At 40.1% G+C, this 26,674-nt stretch overlaps 2 protein-coding genes across 2 annotated transcripts in view; one reads left to right on the forward strand and one right to left on the reverse strand.

Moving 5' to 3' along the window:
• Nucleotides 1-4,969, forward strand: part of LOC110367724 (protein NLRC3-like) — a gene marked incomplete at its 5' end in the record, with an annotated part of 45,403 nt that extends 40,434 nt beyond the window's left edge. Inside the window, 3 exons of the mRNA XM_036125927.1 lie at nt 1,849-1,895; nt 2,044-2,568; nt 4,953-4,969. Coding sequence (XP_035981820.1) covers nt 1,849-1,895; nt 2,044-2,568; nt 4,953-4,969 — 589 coding nt within the window. The remainder of the gene's footprint in view (nt 1-1,848; nt 1,896-2,043; nt 2,569-4,952) is intronic.
• A 14,717-nt stretch (nt 4,970-19,686) lies between these two features.
• On the reverse strand, nt 19,687-21,212 carry LOC105922593. Its single transcript, XM_036125929.1, has 3 exons — nt 21,208-21,212; nt 21,096-21,155; nt 19,687-20,950 (listed from the first exon to the last, which is right to left on the reverse strand). Exons 1-3 carry the CDS (start codon nt 21,210-21,212, stop codon nt 20,014-20,016), a joined length of 1,002 nt encoding a protein of 333 aa, XP_035981822.1. The 3' UTR covers nt 19,687-20,013.
• Between the last annotated feature and the right edge of the window lie 5,462 nt (nt 21,213-26,674).

Genomic DNA, 26,674 nt, shown 5'->3' on the forward strand with positions numbered 1-26,674 from the left:
TAAAGTTATTCACAATCTCTTCCCTCTCTATCTTTCTGACTTACTTCAAATTTCAACTCCCTCTCACATAGATAGATCCTCTTCTACCACTCACCTAGTTGTTCCTTCAGCCCGTCTTAGCACCATGGGGAGAAGAACTTTTCTCGGTCTGCGCCCACACTCTGGAATTTACTCCCCCCGACATTTGCAATACCGAGTCTTTACCCTTGTTCAAATCAAAACGCACATGTTCAAGATTACCTTTTCATTGTGATTTTCTGTTACTCTCCAGTGTGTAGTTTGTGCTGTTTCTTTTAATTATGACGATGTTGCTTTTACCACTTGTAGTGTCCTTGAGTGTTTTGAAAGGCACTTTGAAAAAAATTATTATTATTATTATTAACACAAACTGCAGCAGGAATAATTACTGATGGCCACAAGCTGTAAAAGAAGCTGAAGCAGCTCCATAGAAGGCGGGGTTTACACTGAGCTCTGGATGGACAGAGCTGCTCAATATGAAGCCAGAGCGTATCTCCATCATTCATGATCCAAGTCATGATGGATTACATTCATGCAGCAACAATTCAACTCTTTCTGAAAACTAATAAGACATAAAACAATGGAGGTTTTTACCATCCAGACCTTCAGAAACATTCCAGCTCAAATAATTTAGCTGTATCTATGGAAGATAAACAAAATGGATGTGAAGTGATGAAATTATTCACTTTTAACTGATGTTCAAGCAGATCTATAGAAAATAGATCTGCAGCTCTCGGATATTTTAGTCATCATGTCTTCTATCAATGAATCCACTGATTAAAGCAGTAATCTCAGAGACATGTGCTACTCCAGAGGTTCCCATGGTTTTTTTCCTGGAAGCTCCTACTTGGACCTCCAATCCAGGCTCCGGCCCCTTTAGAGCAGGAAAAAGCGACAGCCTCCGAAGAGAGAAAGATTAGAGCGTGTCATCATCAGTAGAACGGGACTTCATTTCCATCTCAAAGCAGGTTGGAAATCTGTGTGGAAAAATGCAAACAAAGACTCTCTGGACTGTTTTATCTGCTGGGGGCCTTGTTCCAGAGGCTCCTTGGACACTTTCACAAGCCATTACTGCAGCTGCTGGATTCAGGAAGCTGCATCTTCTTCTTGGTCTCATTGTAAATGTGTGCAGCGCCACCTGGTGGTGCTGATTGGTAGAGGAAGAGCTAAAAGGTTGGAGGTGTTTGTCAGAGGTCTGTGATGATGGAAGCCTCTCCCTGGTTTGTGAGTCTGAGCTCAGAGATCAGATCTTTGATTCTTGTTGAACTCTTTGTTGAATGTGATGCAGCTTCTCCTTTTTAATGTTTGTATTTCTGGATCTTCCAGTGTGGCCACAGCAGATTTCCACAGGGCTCTTTAGTCTTTCATTCCTCCATCTGTGTGTGGGAGTGTGGATGGAACAGGGATCCAGAGTTGGTGTCAGTGTTTAGATTGATTGTATTTTAATGCTGATTATTAGATCAGTTGGAGCTTCCAGAAATGTTGACTTAGTTTCCTGATGTCCCTTTAGGCTTCAGGCTGTTTCTTCAAGTTGTTACTGAGGGATTTTGTTTCTACTCTCTGTTGGAGCTTTTCCTGTGTTTGGAGAAATGAGTTGTGCTACAGCGCCACCAACTGTCCTCACTACATCCACTGCAGGTTGTAATGTTTCATCATCATCATCATCATCATCAGAGCCCAGGTGTCTGTCTGGATTTTTACAACAAGTGGACGTGTTCAAATGTTGGACTGGTCCTTTCTTAGTGTAGGACAATGTGTGTCTGAGAGACATGTAATGTCCATGTTTGCTGCTGAAAGAGACTGATGGTCTGACCCCCCTCCTCCTTTCAGGGTGGAGCCTGCTGGAGTCCAATGGTTGACACCAGGTCTGAGGAAGTGTAAGTGTGTTTTTCATTTGATTCATGACAACAAAGCAGCTCACATTCAACCATCTTCAAACTGTCCATCACACATTCAGGAGTCGTCATCAAAGTGTCAATAAATGATCAATAACTGCAGCTGGATTGTCTTTGTTCTCTCCATCAGATTCCTGTCAACTCACAATCGACACAAACACAGTGAGCAGAGAACTCAAACTGTCTGAAGACAACAGGAAGGTGACATTTGTGAAGGAGCTTCAGTCATATCCTGATCATCCAGACAGATTTGATCTTCCTCAGCTGCTGTGTAGGACTGGTCTGACTGGTCGCTGTTACTGGGAGGTTGAGTGGAGAGGAGGAGTTGATATATCAGTGAGTTACAGAAAAATCAGGAGGAGAGGAGACATTAGAGACTGCTGGTTTGGACAGAATGATCAGTCCTGGAGTCTGAGCTGCTCTGATGATGATGGTTACTCTGTCTTTCACAATAACACAGAAACATCTATATCCTCCTCCTCCATCTCCAACAGAGTAGCAGTGTATGTGGACTGTCCTGCTGGTATTCTGTCCTTCTACAGAGTCTCCTCTGACTCACTGATCCACCTCCACACCTTCAACACTACATTCACTGAGCCTCTTTATCCTGGCTTTGGGGTCTGGTTACCTGGTTCCTCAGTGTTTTTGTGCTTAGGTGAGTCGGAAGAGACTCCTGTCAGAGAAAGCCTCTCCCTGTCAAACAGATAGTTCAGTCTGTTCATGTCTGTCTCTTTCACTCAGAAACACATTTTCAGTTTAGTCCAGGATCCACATGTTGTTTTCTGCCTGTTTCCATTCAAAGCTTCACTCTGAATATCACCATGTTGACTTTCTCTCTTATTTTTTTACTTTCATTCATGAGTCAGATTTCATTGAAAATGTGAAATGTGTGAGAGATTGTATTAAAATCTCTCGACATTATCTGTTTCTGTCGGCTCCTATTTTTCTAAACTCTTTTTACATACAAATGTTAAATCTTCCTTTTGTATATTTGCTGCAGTTCTACTTCATGTGTTTTAATGAGTAATAAACAGATTTTCTTCTGCGGCATCTGATGCATTTGCTGCTCATTCTCTTCTGTTCTTCTGTTCAAATTTCAATATTTTAATAAAACTCTGACACTTGTTTCAATAAAGCAATTTTTTCTATCAACGCTGACTTTCAAAAAATCCTAATTTCCAGTAAAACATTTCCATCGTCTTTCTGGCACATTTATAAAAAGGCATATTTTATTGTATCGTTGAGTAACTTAGCTGCAGAAACATAAAGTAATGATGAAATTACATTTCTGCTCCATCTTTCCAAACCTTGAAAACATGACAAAAACAACTGAGAGTCCCAGTTTGTGTTTCCGCCATTGTTTAGTTTTGGGTTCTTTCCTGTTAGATTTTCTGTTATTGTTTATGTTCTGTCTTGCTTTTGAGTTCTGCTGGGATCTTAGCACTGATGGCTGGTCTGACTACTCAACCAGCACACCTGCTAAGCTCCACCCCACCTGCAATCATCTCTCACCGGTTCCACCTGTTTCCACCTCCATATAAACTGTTTTCAGACCTGTCATCAGTGCCAGGTCATTTTTCCGTGCCTTGGGGCAAGTCAGATTATACGTGTTATCTGTTTTCCTGCCTGTAGTGATGGGTTGATAAGGCGTCATGACTGTATTGATACTGTGTTGATACTGTGCCACTGAATACTGACACCTGCTGGACCTTAAAAATCCCCACAGGCAACCCAGTTGGGAGCTAACTAAAACTGATTTAATGACCTAGTATACACAATAATACAATTTAAGTCATACTATCTTGCATTGTAATATTTTATTTAAATTTAAAATATATTTGATATTGATGAAAACCTGTATCATAACGTAATAAGCTAAATAAAAATGTAGTCAATGAGGATGCTTGTGTACTGACAGTTTTTTATAACAAATTTTTATTGAAAAAAATAAGTTGTTTCAACATTTTGAAATTGAGTCTGTTACGCTTTTTTGATATCACTTCTCCAGCTGTAGAAAACACCCGCACACGCAGCACAGATGATGCTGGAGTGCAGAGAAATTGTAATGAAAGGTGGAAGAGGTTTGGATAGATTGTCTTTTGTTTTTCCAGTATATTGTAGGGTCTTGGGACCTTGCCTTCTGCCAAGTATCTGCGCATTTCCTGGATGACATCAGCTGTGGCACTTTTGGTCTGCCTGCCCACTTCGATGTCAAGATGTTGCCAAAGTTTTCCTAAAAAGAACAAACTGGCCTTTTAGTAATAGTATCTTTATTGTCATTGAAACATACATTACAATGAAATTTGTTCTCTGCTTTTAACCCATCCCCTTGGGGAGCAGTGGGCTGCCATGTGAGGCGCCCGGGGAGCAATCTGGGATTAAGGGTCTTGCTCAGGGACCCAGATTGCCGGGACCGGGGATCGAACCGGGTACTTGCAACCTTCGCTGACTGAAAGCGCGCTGCTCTAACCACTCGGCCACGACCCCCATAGTACCTGGTGTACAAATATATAATGTTCAATAACACGCCTGAAGTGAGGGCAGAAAGCTGTTGTGAAGATGTTCCTGACTGGCTCTCATTTGTGCCTCTGATTAGATGCACATTCTGATTAGTCTACTGATGACCTCATTTGCAGCTTTTGTTTAAATAGGAAATGGGCTGTTGAACAAAAGTGACGTTTAATGAAACAAGGAAATTAAAACAGATACCTTATTTTCAAAATGCTCCCACACGGCAGAAACCTTTCTTTTGGCTTGAGGGAGTTCCATAGTTCTTAATGAATTTGATGAACCGTTAAAGATTCTTTTGGCAGATGCCACCCTTTGACAAATATCCTTATAAACGCAGTTCGTATCAGTTACTGTATCGTCACGTGACTTTCCCATAGCGATACGCGCATCGATGAGCTCGACGCATGCGCTGATGCATCAGTGTTGCCAGACCCATCACTACCTGCCCGCCTGCCTGTAACCCAACCTAGTTCTGATTCTGTCCATTTTGCCTGGATAATCTGACCTGATCTGCCCTTTTGTCACAAGGCCAGGCTGACTTCTGACCAGTTTATTTTAGTTTGTCAGCTTTGGACAATTTTTGAGTTTTTGGACACTGACTTCCCGTTTTTTGGCTTGGTGCCTGTTTACTTATGTTAATAAATCGCCTAATATTCCAACCTCCGCTTGTCTGACTGAATATGGGGTCCTCTCTCTCTCATCCGTGACAGAATAATCTGGCCATGTTCAGACCCCTCGCCAGACCAGAACGTTGTTTTTTTTCCGTTTTATTCCCCCCTTCTTTTGACATGAGCCTGCCGCAAGCCCGGAGCTTACTCTCAGGCAGAGCCATGTTGTTTGGCGCTTCTGCCCCGCTAAATGCCCAGACTCGGGAGGTGCACCAACCCAGGAATGCAGGCGGTTGCTCCTCTGATCGGTTTAGTCCAGACCCAAGGCATTACATTACATTAGATTAGATTCAACTTTATTGTCATTACACAGGTACAGGTACAAGGCAACGATATGCAGTTTAGGTCTAACCAGAAGTGCAATAGCAGCAAGTGCAGGATAAACAATGGTTCCATAAGCACAGGACATGGGTTATTACTGAATAAATATAGAGATGGATACTATTATAGACAGAATTTTACTGATTGATCTGTCCTATGAGTATAATATATAGATAACTGGTATTGTGAACTAAATTTACAGCTGGATATGTACAGAATATAATATACAGGTGGATATTACCATGAGTAGAGTTTTACAGATATGTACAGATATGTACAATAGCATAATATACAGATGATTGTTATTATAACAGAGTTTGCATGAACTATGAATATATATTTACAGATCGTTATTACTATAGGCAGAATTGTGAGCATGATATACAGGTAGCTATTACTAAAAAATGTACAAATAAAGTTTGGACAGAAGCTATTTAAATTAAAGTGCAGTGGAAGGTAATTGTATATTACAGGAGTGCAGGTGAGCATTACAGTCTTGTAAATAGCAGAATAACAAAATGGAGGTAGGTGTGAGGAGGGAGAGGAGAGTCTATCAGCGAGGGTTAGAGTTCAATAAAGAGGCAGCTCTGGGGAAAAAGCTGTTCTTTAGTCTACTGGCCATTATATGGAGGTTGAGGTGGATTTGGTCGCGGATCTGCGCCCGGATCCGTTCCTCGATCCTGGTCAGGTTCCGCGTTGTAGGGAGGAGGCCTATTTGGCAGAGCGGACTTGTGCTGCTCCACCTCCACAGGAAGATGTGGCCCCTGCTGCGCTACCGTCCTGGTCGTCACCGTGGGTGCAGACATGTTCTTTCCCTTCAGTCTTCCTCTGCTCCAGGTATAGCTCCATCACCTTAGATCTCCCCCATTTCTGCTCCAGTCCTGTCTCAACCTCTCCTAGTAGTCAGGAGTCTTCCTTAGCTCCACCCACCGTCTGTGCGGATGAGTTTTCGGAAAGCAGGCCAAGGAGTTGAGATCCTTCTCCTCCGTAATCAAACGGCTTAGGGAGATTTTGTTAAGAAATCATTCACTGGTTTTACAAGCTAAGGGCTAAAGGAGGTGGAGGAGAATTATAGGACAGCCTTGAGGATTTTATATCAACATCCATATTCACCTGCCATGATTAGATCAGTCACCGCAGATCACATTCCTGTTCTTGTGGGCCCGGCTCTTGCCTGGAGGCCCCAGACTCCGTGTCCCCCGCAGCAGCGGGGGGCTGCTGCGGGTAGCCCGGGCGGCTTACCGGGTCTGGGGCTGACGCCTCTGCTCTCCCCAGGAAGGGATGGGGGGCTTTATTAGGTATATAGTGGATGAGGGGGGGCTCTGGTCGGGTGGCCCGTACAGGTCGTGTCAGCCCCCCCTCTCTGGGGGGCCTGATCCGGGGGGCATCTGGTACGGAGGCGGGGCCGGGGGTCGGGCACAGGCAGTCGTATGGTTGAATTGTGGTGACCCCCCCCACTTGGGATTTCTGGAGGTGAATGCTGTTTGGGAATGTGTGTACAGCGTCCTTTTTTTTGTGTGTGTCTGTGTGTGGCGAGTGGGGCACAAGGGAGGGATGGTGTGAATGAGTTTTTTGTTTTTTTTTCCAGGTTCGGGCCCGGTCCGCTCCCTCTCCCAATAACATCTCAAGTCTCCGATAGGTGCGGAGCCCATCCCCCCACGTCCTGCCCTCCTCCGCTGCGTTGGCAGGCGCCTTGGCCCTCTGGCGCGTTGGCGGTCCTCGGGTTTGGGGCGGGTTCCCTGGTGGGCGACAGCCCATTCCCGGCGGTGGCTTCGCGGGGCCTGGCCCCCCGAGGGGCGGCCGGGGCCCATGCCCCGGCCTCTGGCCCCCGGGGCCCATGGCCAGGACCACTTCAGCGCGGCCGGCTGCCGGCGGAGCCCACGGGCTCGTCCCCGCGGCTCTTGGGGGCGTCGGCATTGCGGTGGCTGGGGGATTTCCTCGGGGTCGTCTCTCCTCTTTCCTCGGGGGGTGAGGGCCCCTCTCGGGCGCGCTCCTTTGGGGGCCCCTTTGGGGGCCCCTTTGGGAGTCCAGGGTTACGGGTCCCCTGACTCCTGCCTCTGTGCTCGGGGAAGGTGGGTCTTCGGTTCTCCACAATCACTATCGAACTATCTCCTTCTGGATAATTTTCACCTACACTACTGCACTCTCACAAACTCACACAGGTGATGGGTCACAGTTATTAAATGTTCACTTATATACAGAAAGGCTATAATTTATTTACTTATTTTCTTTTACTTTCTTTTTAGGTATCACATTACACATGTCAGCTTAAATAATAATACATATGATTTAGCAATGGTATCAAGGAGTTATACGATTATATCTGTTGCTTTATCTCTGTTGGTTGTGCTGTTCTTTTTGTGTCTCTTTCCAGGTGATGGAGCAGACAGAGGACGCTTTATCATTCTCTTCTTTTTATCCCTTCTTTCTTTCACCTCTTCTTTCTTTCTTTTTTTTCTCTTCTTGTTTTTCTTTTACTCTCCTACTTTCCCATTGTAGTGTCCATATAATTTGAAATTCTCCCTGCAGGAATCACAATAAAGCTATTTACATGCACAAATCAAGCGGAGCATTATGGCGAAAGCTGTTTGCTCCACTTGTGAAAGTAAAATCTGTCGAGCTCTATTTGGCATTAAGATATCAATTCTTATTGCCACATTGCTAGACAGGACACTGGGGGAAAAAAAAAAAAAAAAAGAACAGAGCAGGATGAGCAGACAGAGGTCCCACTCTGCAGGTTATGAACAATACAAGCTAATAAGTATATGATGCTTTCCAGTCTGAAGGAACGTGTTCAGTAACATGTTGTTATGTTACTGACTGATTTAATGAGGTAGAAAAGATCAGAAGTTTAAATGTTTCAGGTCCATTTTCTGCTGATTCCGATCCAATCAGCAACTTCAGGAGGTTTTGAGGTTTCAGTGAAGGTCAGATTTCATCCTGACTGACAGCTTCTTGGATCAGAGACACTGATACACTGAAATGATTTTCATGTCTCCACAAACCTCTGTCTTTTCCTGAGAGAACAAACTGATAATCAGTCTTCATGTCTCAGAGCCTTCGCTGCATCCGTGGCATTGTCCTTATTAAGTACTAACCAATCTAATAAATCAGAGTCAAATCAATGTTAGACTCACTGCAGTTGTTGCAGAGCTTGTTGGTGGAACAAGCCAAAGTCCAAATGCATATTCTCCTGTAATCACTGGCTGATCAAACACCTGCTGACTCCTTCATTTACCTGAACATCAGATCAGTCCTGCAGGAGGTTCTGTTGGTTCTTGGTTTTTTAATAAAATCATTGAATCTAATCAGGAACTCTCAACAACAGTTTCTGGAGGAACCTACGGCCCATAAGAAGACTGTTTTCTGCATCTCAGGTTCTAGCAGGTTCCAGAATAAAGTTTGTAAAGCATTTGTACTGCGAAAGAGAGTTTGGACCTTTGAATGGTCCTGGTCTGGTCCTGAAGATGTATGCCTGAAAGTGTGAATCTCTAAGAAGCAAAGATGCTCAGAGGATAAAACAATGTAACTTTATTTATAAAGCACTTTAAAAACAACAACATTGACCAAAGTTAACTTATAGAAACTACCAAAATGTAATGCCCTTGGCCTTGCCTGCACTAGTAAGCTGAATCACAATAAAACCCTAAAAATTAAATAAAACATCAGATCAATAAAACAAAAATTAAAAATAATCAAGACAAAATAAATAACCAAAAATTAACTTCTCAAACTGATTTGAAAGCCAAAGAGAAATTAAGTGTTTTAAGACAAGATTACAAACAAGTGAGTCAGCCTTTCTTATATCGCGGATCAAGAGTGGCGAGTAGTTGTTTGAAGCCAGGTTTTCAAACTGCAGACAACAGCAGCATATCCATCACTATTAAGCATGTTACTGCATGCATGATGTCCTTACGCCGCTTGGATGCTTTTTCATTTTATCACAAAGAAGGGAGCCCAGTTTAGCTTGCTATACCTGCTTTGTTTTGGAAGCAGGTGTGATATATTAAACGTAAGTCATTTAGCAAAATCATAAGAGCCAGGTTTTAAATCTTTTTGATAATTATTGATCAATGTGTAATTTTTTTTATCAATATGCTTTTTTTCTATATCGTCCAGCCCTAATATAAAATCTATAAATAAATTCTATAAATGTTTTTCCTATCTAAGTGAGTTTCTTCTGAGTGAGGACACGGAGAATTGAGAGGAAAAAGAGGGAAAGAAAACAATAGTAACAGTATATGAAAAAAACAGACATTTATTTTAGACCAGGGGTGTCAAACTCATTTTGGTTTAGGGGCCGCATACAGCTTAATCTGATCTCAAGAGGGCCACACGAGTAAACTCATTGCAAGATTAAATAGAACTAATAAAAGTGGACTTGTTGTTGATTTTTTTATTAAATTATTTACTTTTACACAATATATTATGAATAACCTCAGTTTTTTAAGAAAAGTATGTGCAATTTCAACAATACTTTTACTCAGTTAAACATTTACTTAAGTGCATTATGCATAAGAACTGATCACAGTGTGTTGGGATTAATGTTTATACTTCATTAACCGATTTATCTTGTTATGATGTAGTAATGTAAGCTTCTGATGTAATCATATTACTCACATGCAAGCTTAATCATGTCTGTGCAAAGAAACAGAAGATGCTCTGTTTCTTCCCTTCCTGAAACAAGAAGACTCAGCTACAAGATTATGTGCTGACTGAACGCGATTACTCAGCTGTGTATCTTTGTTGACAACTGAGGCTGTAAACTACCTGTTCCCCCACCCTTCAGTACAGCCTCAGTCCTGTAACTAGGGAAACGCCCCAAACTTAATAAAACCGAGGAGAACGCTGAGACCGGCAGAGTGGGTTGGAGATTGTACGGTCTCTTCCTACTCTCCTCGCGAGCCAAACCAAACTAATTATCTTTGTGCCTTTCTTTCCCTGTTTGTATGATGTTTTAGGTAATTAGACCTGACACAGTGATTGTACAATGTTGAAAAACATTTATTCACATTTTTTGGAACTTAAAACACTGTGCTGCATGACAAAATACATCAAACAGATAAAAATTAAGAAATGATTTAAAATCAATTTTCCACATCTGAAGCTCAGTGCTACCATTTGGTGATTAAAACACAGCATAGGAACTGCAGATTTTCAATTAAACGAAGTACATGTTTTTTTTTCAATAATTGCTTTATCATTCTCTTCCTTTTATCTCTTCTTTCATCTTTCCTTTTTTTCTTCTTGTTCTTCCTTTCCTCTCCTACTTTCCCTTTCCCACAGGAGAGGAGCCTGATAGCTAAAGGATCTGCCTCCCATTCTACTTTTAGAGACTCTAGGAACCACCAGCAGACCTGCAGTCTGAGAGCGAAGTGCTCTGTTAGGAACATACGGGGTAATCAGAGCTCTGATATATGATGGAGCTTGATTATTAAGGGCTTTATACGTTAGAAGGAGAATTTTAAATTCTATTCTTGATTTAACAGGAAGCCAATGAAGGGAAGCTAAAATTGGAGAAATATGATCCCTCTTGTTGATTTTCATCAGAACTCTTGCTGCAGCATTTTGGATCAGCTGAAGACTTCGAACTGCATTTTGTGGACTTCCTGATAGTAAAAAATTACAATAGTCCAGCCTTGAAATAACAAATGCATGGACTAGTTTTTCAGCATCACCCCTGGAGAGAATGTTTCTAATTTTGGCGATATTCCTGAGGTGAAAAAAGGAAACTCTGGAAACCTGTTTAATATGGGATTTAAATGACATGTCTTGGTCGAAAACAACACCAAGATTTTTAATTTTATTACCAGAGGCCAAGTTAATGCCATCCAGATTAAGTGATTGATTAAGAACTTTATTTTTTGAAGACTCTGGCCCAAAGATTACAACTTCTGTCTTGTCAGAATTTAAATGCAGGAAATTTAAAGTCATCCAGCTTTTGATGTCATCAAGACATGACTGCAGTCGAAGTAACTGATTGGATTCATCAGGATTTATGGATAAATATACCTGAGTGTCATCAGTATAACAGTGGAAATTAATCCCATGCTTTCTGATAATTTTGCCAATCGGAAGCATATATATAGTAAATAGAATTGGTCCAAGGACTGAACCCTGTGGTACTCCACAGGTGACCCTAGAGTTTGAAGAAGATTTATTATTAACATGAACAAACTGGAATCTGTCCGACAGATAAGATTTAAACCAGCCTAATGCTTTTCCCTTAATCCCTACAGTATGCTCAAGTCTTTGTAGGAGAATATTGTGATCAACTGTATCAAATGCAGCACTGAGATCTAACAGGACAAGTATAGACACAAGTCCATTATCTGAGGCCATGAGACGACGTAGGACGACGTTTTACACCTACTACATCACTAAAATCAGTCTTTTACAGTTTGTAGAAACCATGATTGATTCCTTACAAGGGACGTAAAGGGGGGGGGGGAGGGAGAGGCACCTGCCCCTTTGCCCCTTGATGCCCAAAGTGCCATTTTGTCAGTGTTTTTTTTTGACACACTTAGAAACTTTGGTTTAACTCAGAATGTTAAACAGCCAACACACAAGCAGGGGCATATTTTAGACTTAATCATCACTAAAGGTCTAAACATTTCACAGGTCAATGTAACTGATGTTGCCTTATCCGATCACTTCTCCGTTACCTTTGAATGTATCATTTCCAGTGACTCATTTAGCCAAAGGGACATCGTAAGAAAACGCACCTTTAAGGACAATGCCACAGAAAATTTTATTCAAGCTTACTCTGCTACTTCAACCTTGGGCTGCAACTCAGTAGATGAGCTAGTAGATAACTTTCATTCTAAAGTCTCAGACATCATTGACTGCATTGCTCCAGTTAAAGTGAAAGTTGTTTCCGGAAAGAAAAAATCTCCTTGGAGAAATGCTCCAGCAGCTAGAAGTGAAAAAAGGGAATGCTGGAAAGCTGAACGCAGGTGGAGAAAGAATAGACTCCAGGTTCACTATGACATCTATAAAGAGAGACTTTACAGATATAACTTACAACTGAAAAATGCAAGAGAATCTTTCTTCTCAGAGATCATCAAGAAAAACATTAATAATGCTCGTGTCTTATTTTCCACAGTCGACAGGTTAACAAATCCTCCTGTGTCCGTGGCTTCCGAACTCCACTCCACCAGGGCCTGCAATGAATTTGCTAACTTCTTTACTGAAAAAATCCTAAAAATTAGAGGATCAGTTTGTATATCCACACCAGCTCCAGAACCAAAGCCGTATTCAGCTGGGATTTATCCTGACAAAATGTCCCAATTCAGCCAAATAAACCACAAAAGCTTAGAGCAGATCATTCAGCAGCTAAGTTCCTCTTCATGCTGCCTTGATGTTCTACCCACAGTTTTCCTTAAGAAAGTTTTGCCTGTCATAGCGTCTGAGTTGACTCAGATAATAAACACGTCCCTTCTGTCAGGTGTTTTCCCCCAGTCCCTAAAAACAGCAATTATCAAACCACTTCTGAAAAAGAACAATTTAGACAAACTTCTACTCCAGAACTACAGGCCCATCTCAAACCTCCCCTTTATCAGTAAGATTATTGAAAAAGCTGTATTTCAACAATTAAACACCTTCTTAACAACGACCAGCCGCTTTAATGTTTTCCAGTCTGGCTTCCGTGCTCACCACAGTACAGAGACCGCCCTTATCAAGGTGTTTAATGACATCCATATAAATACAGACTGTGGAAGAACCACCGTGCTGGTTCTATTGGACCTCAGTGCAGCATTTGATACTGTTGATCACTCCATTCTGTTAAAGCGCCTGGAGAACTGGGTCGGTCTTTCTGGTACAGCTCTCAACTGGTTTAAATCCTACTTAAAGGACAGGGAATTTTTTGTATCAGTATGTAACTTTACATCAGAGATGACAAAAATCACATGTGGGATTCCCCAAGGGTCCATCCTGGGTCCCCTCCTTTTCAATATCTACATGCTCCCTCTTGCTCAGATAATAAAAAACAAAAACATCAGCTACCATAACTATGCAGACGACACACAGCTCTACATCACCATGTCACCAGGTGATTATGAACCAGTTCAGGCACTGAATAAATGTCTTGAAGAAATCAATACGTGGATGTGCCAACATTTTCTTCAGTTGAATAAAAACAAAACAGAAGTAATAATCTTTGGACCAATAGAGGAGAGATCAAAAGTTAGCACACAGCTCCAGCTGCTTCAGCTAAATACCTCCAATCAGGCCCGAAATTTGGGAGTAGTGATGGACTCAGACCTGAACCTCCAAAAGCACCTAAAGACAGTTACAAGGTCGGCTTTCTATCACCTGAAGAACATTTCTAGGATTAAAGGACTGATGTCTCAGCAGGATCTGGAAAAACTAATCCATGCGTTTATTTTTAGTCGAATAGATTACTGCAACGGTGTTTTCACAGGTCTGCCTAAAAAGTGGATCAGACAGCTGCAGCTGATCCAGAACGCTGCTGCCCGCGTCCTCACTAAGACTAAGAAAGTAGAGAACATCACCCCAGTTCTAAAGTCCTTACACTGGCTCCCTGTATCTCAGAGAATAGACTTTAAAATCCTTCTGTTAGTCTATAAATCCCTGAATGGCTTAGCACCTAAATACATCACAGAGTTGTTATCCGTGTATCAACCATCCAGACCACTAAGGTCTTCTGGCTCCAGCCTACTCTGCATACCTAGAACCAGAACTAAACACGGAGAAGCAGCATTTAGTTCCTATGCTCCACTTATCTGGAACAAACTTCCAGAAAATTGTAAAGGTGCGGAAAGCCTGAGTTCCTTTAAATCAAGATTAAAAACACATTTGTTTAGGATTGCCTTCAACTGTTCTAGTTAACTGAATCACCACTTCTTTGTTCTAATTTCTATCTACATTTTATTCCTACTTGCTTTTATTCTGTTTTAATTTGCTATATTTTAATCATGTAAAGCACTTTGCATTGTCCCTGTACTGAATTGTGCTATATAAATAAATTTGCCTTGCCTTGCCTTGCCTTGCCTAAACCTTCTACCTGTATGTTAGACCCAATCCCGACCAAGTTGTTTAAGGACATATTCCCTTTGATCAGTGGCACTATTTTAGACATGATTAATCTATCCTAAGTAAATGGATATGTACCACAGGTTTTTAAAGTAGTTGTTATTAAACCTTTACCCAAGAAACCTTCTCTTGATCAAGATGAGTTTGTAAACTACAAACCTATATCTAATCTTCTTTTCTTATCTAAAATTCTTGAGAAAGTAGTTGCTAATCAACTTTGTGAACATTTACAAAGCAATGAACTACTTGAGGAGTTTCAGTCAGGCTTCAGAGCTCATCATAGGACTGAAACAGCTCTGGTGAAGGTCACTAATGATATTCTCATGGCCTCAGATAATGGACTTGTGTCTATACTTGTCCTGTTAGATCTCAGTGCTGCATTTGATACAGTTGATCACAATATTCTCCTACAAAGACTTGAACATACTGTAGGGATTAAGGGGAAAGCATTAGGCTGGTTTAAATCTTATCTGTCGGACAGATTCCAGTTTGTTCATGTTAATAATAAATCTTCCTCAAACTCTAGGGTCACCTGTGGAGTACCACAGGGTTTAGTCCTTGGACCAATTCTCTTTACTATATATATGTTTTCGATCTGCAAAATTATCAGACAGCATGGGATTAATTTCCACTGTTATGCTGATGCTACTCAGCTATATTTATCCATAAATCCTGATGAATCCAATCAATTACTTCGACTGCAGTCATGTCTTGATGACATGAAAAGCTGGATGACTTTAAATTTCCTGCATCTAAATTCTGACAAGACCGAAGTTGTAATCTTTGGGACAGAGTCCTCAAAAAATAAACTTCTTAACCAATCACTTAATCTGGGTGGCATTAACTTGGCCTCTGGTAATAAAGTAAAAAATCTTGGTGTTATTTTTGACCAAGACATGTCTATTTAAATCCCATATTAAACAGGTTTCCAGAGTTTCCTTTTTTTCACCTCCGGAATATTGCCAAAATTAGAAACATTCTGTCCAGGAGTGATGCTGAAAAACTGGTCCATGCATTTGTTACTTCAAAGCTGGACTATTGTAATTCTTTACTATCAGGAAGTCCACAAAATGCAGTTCAAAGCCTTCAGCTGATCCAAAATGCTGCAGCAAGAGTTCTGATGAAAATCAACAAGCGGGATCATATTTCTCAAATTTTAGTTTCCCTTCATTGGCTTCCTGTTAAATCAAGAATAGAATTTAATATTCTTCTTCTAACGTATAAAGCCCTTAATAATCAAGCTCCATCATATATCAGAGCTCTGATTACCCCGTATGTTCCTAACAGAGCACTTCGCTCTCAGACTGCAGGTCTGCTGGTGGTTCCTAGAGTCTCTAAAAGTAGAATGGGAGGCAGATCCTTTAGCTATCAGGCTCCTCTCCTGTGGAACCAACTCCCAGTTTTGGTCCGTGAGGCAGACACCCTGTCTACTTTTAAGACTAATCTTAAAACTTTCCTTTTTGACAAAACTTATAACTAGAGTGGCTCATGTTACTCTGAGCTACCTCTATAGTTTTACTGCTATAGGCTTAGGCTACTGGAGGATATCAGGATCTAATTTTCTCACTCTATAGAGTTCTACTGTTCTTCAATTATGCATTATGTGTTGTCATTTCTGCTTTAACTTTCTGTTCTCTCTCTTTTATCTTCATAGTAGGTACACCTGGTCTGGCGTTCTGTTAACTGTGACATCATCCAGAGAAGACGGCTCACCCGCTACTACCATCTAATGTAGAACAGATTACTGGATCAATGTGTGCTTCTGTGCTTTTTTTGTCTCTCTTGTTGTGTCTCTGCTCTGTCTTCTGTAACCCCCAGTCGCTCGAGGCAGATGACCGTTCATACCGAGCCCGGTTCTGCCGGAGGTTTTCCTTCCCGTTAATGGGGAGTTTTTCTTCCCACTGTCGCTTCATGCTTGCTCAGTATGAGGGATTGCAGCAAAGCCATGTACAATGCAGATGACTCTTCCTGTGGCTCTACCCTTCCCCAGGAGTGAATGCTGCTTGTCGGGACTTTGATGCAATCAACTGGTTTCCTTATATAGGACATTTTTGACCAATCTGTATAATCTGACCCAATCTGTATAATATGATTGAACTTGACTTTGTAAAGTTCCTTGAGATGACATGTTTCATGATTTGGCGCTATATAAATAAAATTAAATTGAACTGAATTGAATACATGCGTGCATGTGTACTTGGAGTGCAAGAGTTAAGTTTTGATTCACACTGGGATACAGCTGTTACCACAATTAATACTAGACAACGAAACTAGTCCCAGTTAAGAAACTAAATATTATCTGCACTAAAATAGTTGAAAGCTGCTGAGGGCAGTTCTGTAAAGAAGCAGGAGAGACTGTCTTGATTTGTGGAACTTGAGAAATGTAAGTAACCAACGTTAGACTCAAAATAGTATTTAATTCTGAAGTATAACACATTTTATCAACAAAAACCTAATCTCTTTTATTAATCTAAATATTCTGCTAGAAAGATGGAAAAGCAAAGACTGAAGGCTATTAAAATTTCTTATTCTCAGTCACAGTCGTCTGAAAAAGAAAAGGTAAGAGTTTCCCTTTTACCAATATTTCATTGGTGTTATTGCTTTCATTTATTTATTTTTATATTATAATAGCGTAATTAGGATTCCACAAAATGACGGTGCTATTTATTTAACTATTTCTACTTCTAGAATTAGAATAAAGACAAATAACACTGAAGCTCACCATTTACATTGGTTTTATTGTACAAAGGTTTCCACACTGTCCATTAATAAATTAGAGCTAGACATTCTCATCAGTAGGAACTTAGCCCAAAAAATATTACTTCATTACGAGGGTAATTTGGTACACCAAAAATGTAAGAAATTATTTAATCTGTTGATGTAGTCGCAACATTATTTTACTACAGGTCTTTACATATCTTAAAGTTTATTCTGCTGTTCTTTAATAGTCGTACTAGTATATACTAATAGTACATTAATATATTCTCATTTGAATGATGAAATGGACAACCACTCATGTAGCAATTCAGTCTTGGTGTAACTCATCTTACTCAAAGTACAGTATTCGGTCCTCCATGCTCATGTATTAAGAGTTACTGCACATTTAAACATTGACAACTCACTATTGTTAGGGAAGTAATTTGTTGTCTTAGAGGATGTAGGTAAGGAGAAGCTGTTATCTATGCTTAAGATATATGATGTAAGAAATGTGTTTGGAATGTTAAGATGAATTACATGAAGTGCAACTACAACCCAGTTGTACATTTGTTGAAGTTTGAATTACTATCTGAAATGCTGTCAGTGTCAGTGACACTTCCAGCGCAGAGTAAATACAAGATAGTTATTTGCAGTCCCTTGAATGTATAATTTTCCCGTGTTTTATAATGCAGATGGAGTATCTTAGATTAAAAAAAAAAATAAGGGTGGGGATTGTCTCTGCGCATTTCTATATCTTTAAAGAAAATACCAGATATATCTAGCCAACAGACATATTTTGAATATATCTGGTTTACTTGGCACGTATTTGCTGTCTGTCTCTGTTACTGGTAAGTTCAAATGGTAAGTGGGGAGAAAAGTCCCAATTCAACATTCATCAGATCCTGTGATGCTTTAAACATTAACAAACACCATCTAGTGTGTGTCGTGCTTATAAAATTGTATAAATGTAGCAAATAATGCTGCCTTTTCTCTTTAGACAGATAAAACGTGTCCTGATGCTCAAATCAAGCTTCAAAAAAATAGGAGCATGCATATTGCGTAGGACCAATGACATCAGACCAATGAAGCTTTGGACCAATAGTGTTAGTTTAGTTTTATTGAAAGGATCCCCATTAGCTACAGCTATGCTGCAGCTATTCTTCCTGGGGTCCGGAAAAAAAAAAATACATTAAAAACAAAACAAAGAATACAACAAATAATTGAAAGAAAAAGAAAATACACAAACACATATACAAATACATATACAATATATACACATATTACCGTACATATGTACCCTCATGCGGGCATGAAATATGACAAATATAAAACACATTCTACACTTACACCTGTAAACATACCTACACATATACATACATATTCGCACACATATATAAATAAATATAAACATTCAGTTATACTTTTCTGATAAATGCTGTTTTACATATAATTTAAATGTATTGACATTATTAGCAAGCAGGATATGTTTTGGCAGATTATTCCATTCTTTCATACCTCTAAACACAACAGTATTTTTTATGGCATTTGTTCTCACTATGGGTAAAGTGAAATTACCTTTAGTTACATGTCTAGTACTGTACTGGTGATTTTCTACACTGAAAGAAAGATGCTTGAACAAAACAAAAGGAAATTTGGAATTAGAAATATTTCTTATGAAAATTAACAATGAATACAACAATCTATCTTTGACCAACAACCAATTAAGATCTTTGTGCATTAATATTATATTTCTCCTGTAGCTGCACCTGAGTGCTACACGAGCAGCTCTATTCTGTATAAATTGTAATTTATTCATATAATCCCCAGTGGCATTTGACCAAACTGCTGGACAATAGTTGAGGTATGTCAATATTAGTGCTTTCATTGCATAATTCCTAATGTTTGAAGTTAAGAAATTTGCATGTCTTCTCATAATGGATATACCTCTTCCCATTTTTGCACTAATATTACTAATATGATTTTTTCATGATAATCTAGAGTCAACTATTACACCCAGCAGTCTGGTCTCATGCACCTGTTCAATAACTGCGTTGTTAATCTTAATCTTAATTACAGAATTCTGATTAATATTATAATTTGAACCTAAAATCATGCAGTTAGTTTTTACAGTATTTAATACCAGTTTATTTGATTTGACCCAATCTACTACATATTGTAATTTTGTATTTAAAACAGTTTCTAGTTCCATTTGTGTACTTGCTGATGTATATATAGTTGAATCGTCAGCGTACATGACAATGTTAGCCTTATGTAAAATATATGGTAAATCATTAGTAAAAATATTAAATAATAATGGACCCAGACAGCTACCCTGGGGTACTCCACATGTAATATTTCTGATACCTGAGAGACTGCCATTGAAAAACACTGCCTGTGTTCTATTTGACAAATAACTGTACATCCATGTGATTGCAGATTGCTCAAACCCGTAACAGGATAATTTTAAATTGGAAGTGTCCCTACCAAAGTTCAAATCAAACCTAAGCCCTTGATCACATGTTACATTCTTTACAGTTTGGGCTGGTACATTTCAACTGGTGGTATAGCAAGGTATGTTTTTGTATCGTGTTTTAAATCCGTGCTCCATGTGCCCTCTTTTAAGTTTGAGCACCTGCCCCTCCAACGGTCTATGCACATCCCTGGTCCTTACAGTGTTAGCACTCATAAACAATTCTGCGTGACACAATTCAACAAAATGTTGCTGAGTCTTATGGCATCTTCTGCCACATGAAGGGGGTTCCAGGGTCTTTTTGAAATTATTGACCCTCTACTCTCCAGGCCCTTGGCATGAAATCAGTCAGACCTGCATGTTCTCCAGGTCTGGATTAGCCATTAAAAAGTGGAGACACATCACCAAAAACGGTCTTGAACATGTTAAACACTGGGGCGTATATAGAGGGGATTGTTTCTCTTGGAACGGTCATGCCGGTGTTGTCCACAGTGTAGGCGTACTGCTGCTTCAGATACTCCTCCTGCATTATGGCGTATTTGGGTGACCTGCCCAGACAGGCAACCAGGTGGACAGTGGCTTTATACCCTGAGAAAAAGAGCACCAGAGATATGGCCAACATCACGGCAAAGAAGGGCACTTTGCTGATGTTGCGGGCGAGGTACGGGATGAGATACCGGTTATCTGCAGGTGCACCAAAATGCGCTGCTAGATCAGTGAACTCTGCAAACGCCTTGTCTCCTTTTTCTCCTACAGGACTAACCATGATGTTGGGGACCAGATGAGATCCAGTGCTCTTCATGGAGTTCCAGTTACAGGGCAGGCTGAGTGTTGTGTGGGCTTTAGGAGGAAAAGGGCACTGGGTTTGGCTGGTGCAACCAAAGCGCCGGTGGTGAGGCTCGATGCTTCCTGCAGCGATGCTGTAGGCTGCTTCAGTTGACAGGAGGCAGTTCCAGGGAGAATACAGCAGGACATCTGTGATGGACGTCAGAGGCAGCAGACATCTGGCAGGAATCATCAAGTTCCCAATCTCCCCATGAGCCAAGAAGACCAGCTCAATCTTCTTCCTCTTCCGATCCTCCTCCTCCTCCTCCTCCTTGTTCGCCTCCTCATTCAGCTTATCTTGGATGAAGCATGCAAGATTTACCAGTTGGAAAAAGACCTCAGACTCTGCGTTTTCTCTCAACCACTGTTGAACCACCGGGTCCTGAGTGTTTTTAATTGCATGATCAATCAGCTCATCCTTCTCATCGCGGGTCCTGTTTTTCTTCTCTATGATGGATTTAATTCGGGATAGCTTCTTTAGAGATTCCCTGTGGGGGAAACGAAGGAGAGTAATATTTTAAGGTCTGTATCTCAACAACCTTCTGACTGCCTGAGCTTACTTTAGATCTACAGGGGTTTTTTTAAGGAAACTAAGTGTCAATATTTGTGTCTTTTCACTGCTGATCAACTTACTCAATGGTGTTGAACTCCTCCCTCAGCTTCCTGGTGATCTTCAGGATCTTCTTAGCACTTCTCCTCAGTGATTTACTGACCTCTGTCACATGATTGTTCTTGATCAGATCACTCCATCTATCAATTGCTTCTGGAAGGAAGTACGCCATCGAAGCTGCCCCTGTAAGCTGAGGATCAGCAGGAGCAGATCAGTACATGGCTGGATAAATAGCACCATCCAATCAAAGTAGAGACACAATTTTCAACTAAACTGTTATTAATTATTAAGCAAAGATGAAACCAAATGGAAAGCTGTGTGATAATCTGAGTCCAGGGATCCAAAACTTTGTAGAACCCACTCCAGCAGCTTCAGGAGCTTGTAGACCCTCTTCGGCATCTTGTGCCTCATTTCACATCTTGCAGAACCTCTTTGTGCCTCCTTCGGCATCTTGTGAATCCTTCAAAATCTTGTAAAACCTCTGCAGTATATTGTAGGACCTCTTCTAGTATCTGGTAGAACATCCTTCGGCAATGTTGTAGAATCTCCTACAACATCTTGTGAATCCTTCCAAATCTTGTAAAACCTCTTCTAGTATATTGTAGGACCTCCTTTGGCGTCTTGCCGCTATGTGCTAATCCAGGAGGAATTAATGCTGCAAGTCAATGACTTAATGCAATCTGTTGGGTTTCCTTATATATAAAACATTTAAAACTGATTTGAATAAACTGAGCTTACTTTGCTGTTTCATAACTCAAATTAATTGGAATTGATGGATGACTAAATTGAAATGACTTATTTTTAGATGACGTGTGTTGTGAATTGACACTACATATATTAACTGAACTTAAGATGTAGATGATTCATTTGATATAATGTAATTACAGTATAAGTCTTACCATGAGGCCTCCAGAAAGACCTATCAAACCAGATGTGGCCAGAAGCTGCATGCTCCTTCCACCAGTGTTTAGGCTGAAGAGTAGTAGAACAGCACAGACACTCATCAGGATGTGTGGGGAACCGAGTTGTGGTCCACACACGAGTGCCCCATCAGTAAATCTGAACTCTGTCAGCCTTTCCTGTAGTCGGACAAAGTTGGACATTTCCATTCCTCTATGTCTCCCCACAGCCATCAGAACATCAGCCATGATGTGTTTGTCGAGCTCCTCTGGATCCAACGTGGAGTTCAGCTTGCTCTTCTCCACCTTCAGTTTCTCAAACAACTTCTGAATCTTGGTTATTATTTTGTTGCTTCTGTCTAAAATATCTCGAGCCTCACACAGTATTTTCTGGGCGCAATTCTCCTCAAGTTTACTGGCCACAACACAGGCACCACCACCGACACCAGTAAATGCAGCGCCCAAGGCTAATGGGAGAATAGCGAATCCACCAGTGAGCACAGAAGCAGCTCCAGCTCCAAACATTATAGCTGATGCCACCAGTCCAGTCGAGGCGCCTAAACACTGAACAACATTGGCTTCTTTCCGTTCAGATTCCAGCTTCCTTGCCAGTTGCACCAGCTTGTCTGCATAGTTCTCCCCCTGCGTGATCCAGGAGAAGATTTCCTTCACAAGCTGGTCAGCTGTATCCATCACAAATGGAGAGAGGTCACATGAATCTGGAAGTATGTTGTTTTCTGGGAAAAGAATACAGGAATAACTTCAGAAAATATGAACCACAGGAAGTCTGGGTCAAATCGAGTAGAAACATCTGAAGCTTTGATTCAGTTAAGCTTTTCTCTGATTCACAACAGGTCAAATGATCCAAACAGGCTCAGGTATTTTTTGCAGCCTAACTGATATTTGGAAGCTTTTTGAGGATAATCAGAAAAACTGCGACATGACAGCACAAAACCAAAAAATACAAAGTCTATCCTGCAACTTTTAGACGTGTCCCTTGTCCTACACACTGAAATTAGACTTAGACTTAGACAACTTTATTTGTCATCGTGCATGCACAGAGTGCGTACAGAACGAAATTTTGTTTGCATACAGCTTGGAAAATCACGGTAAAATGCAGTAAATCTCAGTAAATTACAGTGTCCATTTTGTGTCTTCAGCAGTTCAGAGTCCAATTAAATGCCAAAGGTGAAGAGCTGCAAATAATAAGTTATGGATTAAACTATTTATTATTTTAATGATTAAATTGACACATTTTTAAGGGTTTTGTTTAAAATTTTATATAATGTCAGGAATATATTTCCATCCATTTTCTGACCCACTTAATCCCTCATGGGGTCGCGGGGTTGCTGGTGCCTATCTCCAGCGTTCACTGGGCGAGAGGCGGGGTACACCCTGGACAGGTCGCCAGTCTGTCGCAGGGCAATACAGAGACAGACATGACAAACAACCATTCACACACACACACACACACACACACACTCACACCTAAGGACAATTTAGAGAGGCCAATTAACCTAATAGTCATGTTTTTGGACTGGGGGAAGCTTGAGTACCCAGAGAGAACCCACGGATGCACAGGGAGAACATGCAAACTCCATGCAGAAAGATCCAGGGTTGGATTGTAACTCAGAACCTTCTTGCTGCAAGGCACCAGCACTACCCATTGCGCCACTGTGCAGCCCAGGAATATATTTAAATATGAAAATAAACATTACAGTTAATTTTTCAAATAAGAAAATAAAATGTAATTGCCTATAAAATGACACACTGCTCTACATATGATGTTACGAGGTGGCACTAAATAGAAACTAGTGATCAGGCTCAAAATCTTGGTGTAGTGATGGACTCAGAGCTGAACCATCAAGGACACATAAAGCCATTCACAAAGTTGGCCTTCTTTCACCCGGGGAACATTTCCAGGATTAAATGACTAATATTGTCTCAGCAAGGTATAGAAAAACACATACATGCATTGATCTTTATACTCATTAATTATTGCATCAGTTTCTTCACGGCTGCAGCTGGTCCAGAACGTTGCTGCTCGCGTTCTCACAAAAACCAGGAAAGTAGAGAACATCATCCCAGTTCTACAGTCCTTCCACTGGTTCCCTGCTGTTCAGAGAAAAGATTTTAAAATACTGTTGTTAATTTTTAAATCACTGTATGGCTTAGCACCAGATCTGCTGGAGTGGTCTGAAAGGTCACATCAAACTTTGAACTGTGTTGTTACTGAAATGTGCTATACAAATAAACTTGATTGATTGATAATGCAACAGCAACATTCATTTAGCATGTGCTCGATCATTTGTAGCAAAGGATGCATCTGCGGCTCAAAAAATACTTCAAAAAATGCCAAACTCAGTCTTTCCTGATATGTCAGTACAGTGTAAGGATGATCTGTTGATTATTTTTGGGATTAACCGGTTAGTAACTCGATAACAAAGGGTGCTTAACAGAAGATTGTTTTATTTAAATCATGTGAACTGAGTGAAGAACTGAAGAACATATTCAAAGACGTTTTTTTCCTCTCTCTTAAATGCAAATTGTACATTTATTTTGTACAGTTTTTGCTTAGTTCCTGCTCTGACTGTTATTTCAGAAAATGTACCTTTTGTGTATGTATATTCCAGCTAACGATTAATTGATTACTAAATTAGCTGACATTATTTTTGTGATGGATTCCTCATGATTAATCCAATTAATCGTTTCATACATAAGGTGCCTCATTAGCATGCAGTCAAGCTCTACAGAGCTCTGCTACTAAGCTAATGGGATTGGTAGCCTAGTTGTTAGAGCGTTGTGCTTGTGTCCTGGATATTCTGGGTTCAACTTCCACATACTGCCACTCTGGCTCCTCTGACCAAGACCATTAACCCCAGATTACCCCCTGGGTGCTGCACAGTGGCAGCCCACTGCTCCCCAAGGGTGATGTGTTAAAAGCAGAGAACAAATTTAATTGGAATGTATGTATGACAATAAAGATTATTATTATTATTAGTAGTAGTAGTAGTAGTAGTAGTAGTAATATCGGAGCAGAGAGGCATCTAAAAGGTTGCCCTTGACGACTGAAGTTTGAGACCGCTGGTCCAGAACCTTTACACAGTACCAGTACTACTGTTGGACCAGCAGAGAGAGCTCTCATACCACCAACAAACTGTACAGCACATGTGCAGAATAATCTGATTCAAACATCTCAACGTGTGAGAACATGCTGCACATTTCCTCTCAGAGGCCAACTTAACCTGAGGGCTGAGATGGTGGCATCAGAACTGACCCACTAGCTTTCACCATGCAGCAGCACCAATACAACCAACACTGATCTGAGAAACTCGGTTCTTCAGGGTTTGCCCAACCTCAGCAAATAATCAGAGAAAAACACCAGCATTCAGCTTTTTCTGCTCAGCTTTACATTTATCTGCTCAGAAAACCTACCTGCAGCCTCTGTATAATACATACCATATAATCCATATAATGTTAGATTAAAACATACAATAATCAGTTTCCACTTAGGTCAAAATTGTGATAAAAAGGGCTGGGGAGCTGTAAAACATAGATATTGTCATTAAATTAAAAATTCTAAATAACTGTTTTTTGAAAAAAGAAAATCCTTTTTTCATTTTCTCTGCTTAATAAATTAAACATGAATGATTTTACTCAAATGATGTGATGAAACGATTGTTTAAATAAATGCCAACTAATTTGGCAATCCGCTAATTGTCAGTTGGAATACATAGACACAAAAAAGTCAAATTGCTGAAACAACATATTCAGAGCAGCAAAGCCAGAAGTTTACAAAAATGTAAATACAGTTTGCATTTAAGATAAAAAAAAAATCGTTTGTCTGTAATCATGTTCTATACCAAAAATCCTTAAGTGGCATAGTTTTAGTTTAACTTGGTTCAAGTTCTGTAAAAGGAAAAAAATCTTATCCAGCACAGTTTGATATGAAATTATTAATCAGTTAATCATCCATCCATCCATTTTCTGACCCGCTTAATCCCTCATGGAGTCACGGGGGTTGCTGGTGGCTATCTCCAGCATTCATCAGTTGATCAAAGAAAATAAAAAGCAATAAACAGTTCAGTACTTTAGTCTGTTGATGTTCAATCAAGCAGAAAGGGCTGAACTTTTCACATGTGTATGTGTTTTTTTTTTAGTTGCAGATTTGCTATGACTGATCAGGCATTCACTAAACGAATGCTGCTGTTACATTACGGGCAATAAAATCTTAATTTCCTTACTTGAAGGAAATAAAAAAAAAAGGAAAAGGAATTTAATTATTTATTTGCATCTTTTGATTAATTTCTAATGATGTATGAAAAACAAAAAAACTGCAGAATGTGGCACATTTTATACAATTAATTGATCAGTCATCAAAATAATGGACAAATCTAATTAAAATAATCCTAACCTGCAGCTATAAAAAAAATAGTCTTTTGTAAGAGTTTTGTAAGAAGTCATCTGTAAATCTTGTAGATCCAAAACATGAAAAGTATTTTTCAAATTTATAGTCAAATATAAACGTTTCAAATGTTTAATTGATTAATTATTTGAATTGATTAATTAATTGTTTGAAAAGAATTTAATGGGTTGATTGTTCTCATTTCTTTCTTGCCAAGTCTGCAATGAAGTGAAAGTTACTGGATGTTTGTGGTTATTTACTACAAGATTAAGATGAACCTGGATACTAAATGAGAAAT

This window comes from Fundulus heteroclitus, chromosome 22, assembly GCF_011125445.2.
Source record: "Fundulus heteroclitus isolate FHET01 chromosome 22, MU-UCD_Fhet_4.1, whole genome shotgun sequence".
NCBI classification, from domain to species: Eukaryota; Metazoa; Chordata; class Actinopteri; order Cyprinodontiformes; family Fundulidae; genus Fundulus; species Fundulus heteroclitus.

Excerpts from the sequence above, each read along its gene's own strand:
- LOC105922593 (XM_036125929.1), bottom strand. Across the intron at positions 20,951-21,095 it reads GAGGAGTTCAACACCATTGA|GGAATCTCTAAAGAAGCTAT; the intron begins GTAAGTTGATCA and ends TTTCCCCCACAG.